Below are 4,332 nucleotides of genomic sequence, written 5' to 3'. Positions count from 1 at the left end.
AAAATCAGCCAATATGATAAATAAATATGTTTTGAAATTCCAACCTGACACCGACATTATCATGCTGTCAAAACCGACATTGTCATGCTGTCAAAATGTACCAAAGATCGTAACATTAACACCTGATATCTAATTTCTTGTAAAATGTGGCCATCACATTAAGATTTGTTTGATATCAAATAGCAAAACTACATTTCATGGGCCTTTTAATTATTCTTCTCCGATGCTGACTATCTATTCAGAGAATCGCCAGTATCTGCACATGGAAAAAGCAAAAACTTGTGAAAGTGACCGCTAAACAGATGACATATATTGATTTGGTGGGCCTTGGAAAATTACATTCCTATATTTCATAGTCAATTGAAAAGGATGGAAGGTACGAACAAGCATTGCATTTCCTGGGACAGATTTGATCCACATCTTAAGAAGCGGCGGTATCGGAATGGATATTGTACATATGGTCCTCCTCTGCCCAAATGTTAAGATGACCTGCCTCACCTTCACACCTCGAATTGAAAGTTCCACATTCTCCTGCTCTGGCTTCTTCATTTGGAATTGTGAAGAAATCCAGTTGATCACCAATCTGAATTCCTCCGATCTGTGGCATCTGATAACTGATGTTCTGCTTATGAATATTAATATATGTTTTGGCCCCCAAGTCTAATTCATCATATCCCAAATTGAAGTAGTGATCAACGTCTGCCGACATAATAGCCGGTGTACGAAATTGTGCGTGGGATTTATGTGGCACGCATGACTGTTGTTGAGTCTTGTCATGCAGCTGGCTCGCGTAATCTTCCACTGTATGAGTTGTATAAGCTTGTTGATAAACATCAGTAAAATCAGTGGCATTTGAATGGGAGTGACTAGCGCTGCATGCGGTTATGCCAGATGATGCTGTGAACGACGAATAATCCATCATTAGATGATTTTCATTAGTCATTATCTGGCAGCGTTTAGAATGTTACCTTTCGATGAGTCGCCCATATCAACAAGACCAGGGCTAGTGCAGGTGGTACAGCCATATGAACCAGGCGCTTCATGAGGTGGCAACGTAGTCCACGAGGCTATTGACTGATCACCTCTTGATAATTTTGCAGTATTACAAGGTTGATCATGGGCTTGCAGACTCGGAGATGTAAAAACCTGAGACAAGCTATGATTCATGTGAGTAAAAGTAAGCAAAAGCTGAGAAATAAGAAATTAGTTGAATGTTAATAGGGTTCAGATAAATTGGAAACACAATATTTTGCTCCAGTACCTGTTGATTCTTTAAATCCAATACGTCCTGAACACATGAGTGCTCATTTTCTTTAGTGGCCAGTACATTAAAGATGCTATAGAGTGGCTGTAGGTACCCTTCACACATGACGTCCAATGGTTTGGTAGAGTGAAGCAACGTATAAGCATCATGAGCATTGGCAGACACTGAGTCGGTATAGCGGGCATCGCCTGATTGCGAGGGCATACTAAATTCTGTGCAATTTTTGCCGTTGGATTCAGTGGACGATGGAAGAGGTATCATGGAGTGTTCTGGTTTGAGGTTCTTCTTGATGTAAGAGTTCCAATAATTCTTGATCTCATTGTCCGTACGTCCAGGCAAATGGGCAGCAATTTGAGACCACCTGCGTTGTCAATATCATTAATTCTCCATGTTAATGGACGCAGAGACTCATGTGAAGGACTAGAACTAGACCAACATGCAAGGAATAGAGAGCAAAATTAGGGGTGTGGGAAAAGAGAACAACGTAAACCTGTTACCCAGAATGCACTGTAGGTGTATGATCAATTGCTCTTCTTGGGGTGAAATGGTAGTGTGTTTAAGGCCAGGCCGTAAGTAGTTGATCCATCTTAGCCTGCAGCTCTTTCCGCATCTTTGCAGACCTGTATACAGATTCGAGGCCATATTATAATATGTCACACCAGTGGGTGGGAAGGATGTATATTCCTTTTACCAGAGACCTTGTATATCGAAAGTTTAAATCTAAATGGAGACCAATAAAAATGTGAATCTAAAGTTTAAATCTAAATGGGCATAAATAAAAATATGTGTGCAATCCTCAATAGATGAACTTCTATTAAAAAAAAAAAAAATTAGTGGGCGAGTTTGATATTTAACTTTTTGAGTAATTAATTGGATTACGTTATAAATTAGTTTATCAGGGAGGGAGTAATTAATTGGATTAGGTTATAAATTAGTGTATCAGGCTAAATGATAATATTAATTATAAGAATAAATATTAATTTATGGTAAGTGTTTTAATGGTCAATGATAATGTAATATTATATAATATTAATAAAGACAATCTCATTAACCATAAATGATAATATTAATATAATATAAGATAAATTAATTTGTAATAATGAATATTACTATATGATAAAGATTAATTTGATTATGTAATATTAAAGATTATTAATAATATTAATCTGGAAAAAATTAATAGATAAATATTAATATTTGAAGTTGTATTTTTTTAATATCTTTATACAAATAATATTAATTAAAATCAAATAATTTATTTTTATTTAAAATAAATTGATTTAATGTTATAATACATTTAACCATTTTTCAATTATAAATATACTACTGGTGTCTAATCTGGTGTCTAATCTGTTAATAATAATACATTGCATTTATTAAACTATAAATTATAATGTTATTTTAATAATACTTTATAAATATTTAACGTTATATTATTATATTAAAATATAAATTATATTTATATTTAACTATATATATATAAAATGTAAAATTTAATTAAGTATTAAGTTTAGTTGTTTTTTTGGTAAGGTTAGGTAGGACCCTCCCATTTACGAGTTTTTATATGTCCATTATTCACCCCATTTCTAGGGAGGGTAGCACAAGAATCGAACCCAAGATCTCGGGTTCGGTGAGACTTCATTTCCATGGCCATTGCCACTTGAGCTACCCCATACGGACAAAAAGTATTAAGTTTATCATTATGCATTTTTAAGTTTAAATTTTATGTTCTATAATTTATTAAAATATACTTATACCGTATTTAAATTTTAGTTACTATAAATTTAATGACTATAAAGCAAAATTAATATTTGATAATTGTGGTTATGAAGTCAAGATATTCAAGTTTTTGAGGAAAAAAATTGATTTTTATTTAATTTATACACATATATATAGAGGAGTTGTCTTTAGTGGGATTTTTTGGATTTTTACCATGTAATTTCTCTAAAATCTGACAAGAATTTATTGAAACCACAGGTTTGATGGGTAACCCATGCACAAAAGAAGTGCCCTAAGGTTTTTCAATGTGCTGAATCCATATCTAATCAAAATATTAGTTTAAATAACACAAATCAAAATTTCACTACAAAATTTTGTCAAATTCCAACACCAAAAACTCCAAAAAAATAACACTAAAAACAACATATACATATAAAGATACATACATACATAATATTCAATTCACACCTATAATTTTTTTCAATCTACTCTATTAACTTATATACTTATAAAGTCTCTCGACCTTAATCACACAAGAGACCTTAATCACACCATACTATTCTGACTACAATGAATTTACTTATATACTTATAAAGTCTCTCGACCTTAATCACACAAGAGACCTTAATCACACCATACTATTCTGACTACAATGAATTTATGCTCGGCTAATATTCGCAAAATATATTGATCATACTATAAAATAACTTAAATATCTATCTCTATATTGCTTCCAACACTTTACATATGTATAAAAGGGACACCGCCGCAAATGCGGATAGATTGCAGCATTGAAATGTTACGCTGATTCACATAAAGTAGAACAGAGCTGAGCGAAATTGAAATTAAAGAGCGGCAGGGAACATAAGGAACTACCAGCTTGCTTGGCCACATAGCTCCAGGAGCAGACGGCAATGTTGTTCTTCATCATATAATTGTTGAGTTTCTCGTCTTCTTCAGGTGACCATAAACCTTTCCTCAACAGGGCGCTCTGTCTTTGCCTTTTTGTGCACCTCATTTTTACCTGCGACAATCAAATCGCTTTTCTCTGCGGATTCTAATGCTGTGCTCTCACACCACTGCAGGTTGCAAGGGCTCACCTCGGCTTCGGAATCGTCTCGTCACATATATTTAAACACAAACCCTGCTTAGACACAAAGCCAGCTTAAAGATGGAACCCATCATCATCCAATTTTGAATCATTGGCACATGGATTACCTACTACCGTTTTGATTTGACTCCCTATGATTGTTATCTTTTTAATTGAACGTATTATAATATTAAGAGGGACTTTGTTACGCAAGGCATTTTACTCCCTCCGTCGGATGACAGGATACCCATACCCATAA

At 34.0% G+C, this 4,332-nt stretch overlaps 1 protein-coding gene across 1 annotated transcript; it reads right to left on the bottom strand.

Moving 5' to 3' along the window:
- Positions 1–942: 942 nt before the first annotated feature.
- LOC149249221 (MYB-like transcription factor EOBI) lies at positions 943–4,001 on the bottom strand. Its single transcript, XM_089452373.1, has 4 exons — positions 3,860–4,001; positions 1,755–1,884; positions 1,262–1,625; positions 943–1,146 (listed from the first exon to the last, which is right to left on the bottom strand). Exons 1-4 carry the CDS (start codon positions 3,999–4,001, stop codon positions 943–945), a joined length of 840 nt encoding a protein of 279 aa, XP_089308499.1.
- Between the last annotated feature and the right edge of the window lie 331 nt (positions 4,002–4,332).

Source organism: Pinus tabuliformis, chromosome 7 (assembly GCF_031772625.1).
Source record: "Pinus tabuliformis cultivar Carrire ecotype Pingquan chromosome 7, CPIR1, whole genome shotgun sequence".
Taxonomy (NCBI): Eukaryota; Viridiplantae; Streptophyta; class Pinopsida; order Pinales; family Pinaceae; genus Pinus; species Pinus tabuliformis.
Note: the sequence above shows the minus strand (reverse complement) of the source record. Positions and strands in the feature narration are given on the sequence as shown.

Coding starts and splice junctions, on each gene's coding strand:
- LOC149249221 (XM_089452373.1), bottom strand. CDS start 4,001: ATGAGGTGCACAAAAAGGCAAAGACAGAGCGCCCTGTTGAGGAAAGGT. Junction 1,885..3,859: donor CTATGTGGCCAAGCAAGCTG/GTAGTTCCTTAT, acceptor ATCTGTATACAG/GTCTGCAAAGATGCGGAAAG. Junction 1,626..1,754: donor CAGTGCATTCTGGGTAACAG/GTTTACGTTGTT, acceptor TTGACAACGCAG/GTGGTCTCAAATTGCTGCCC.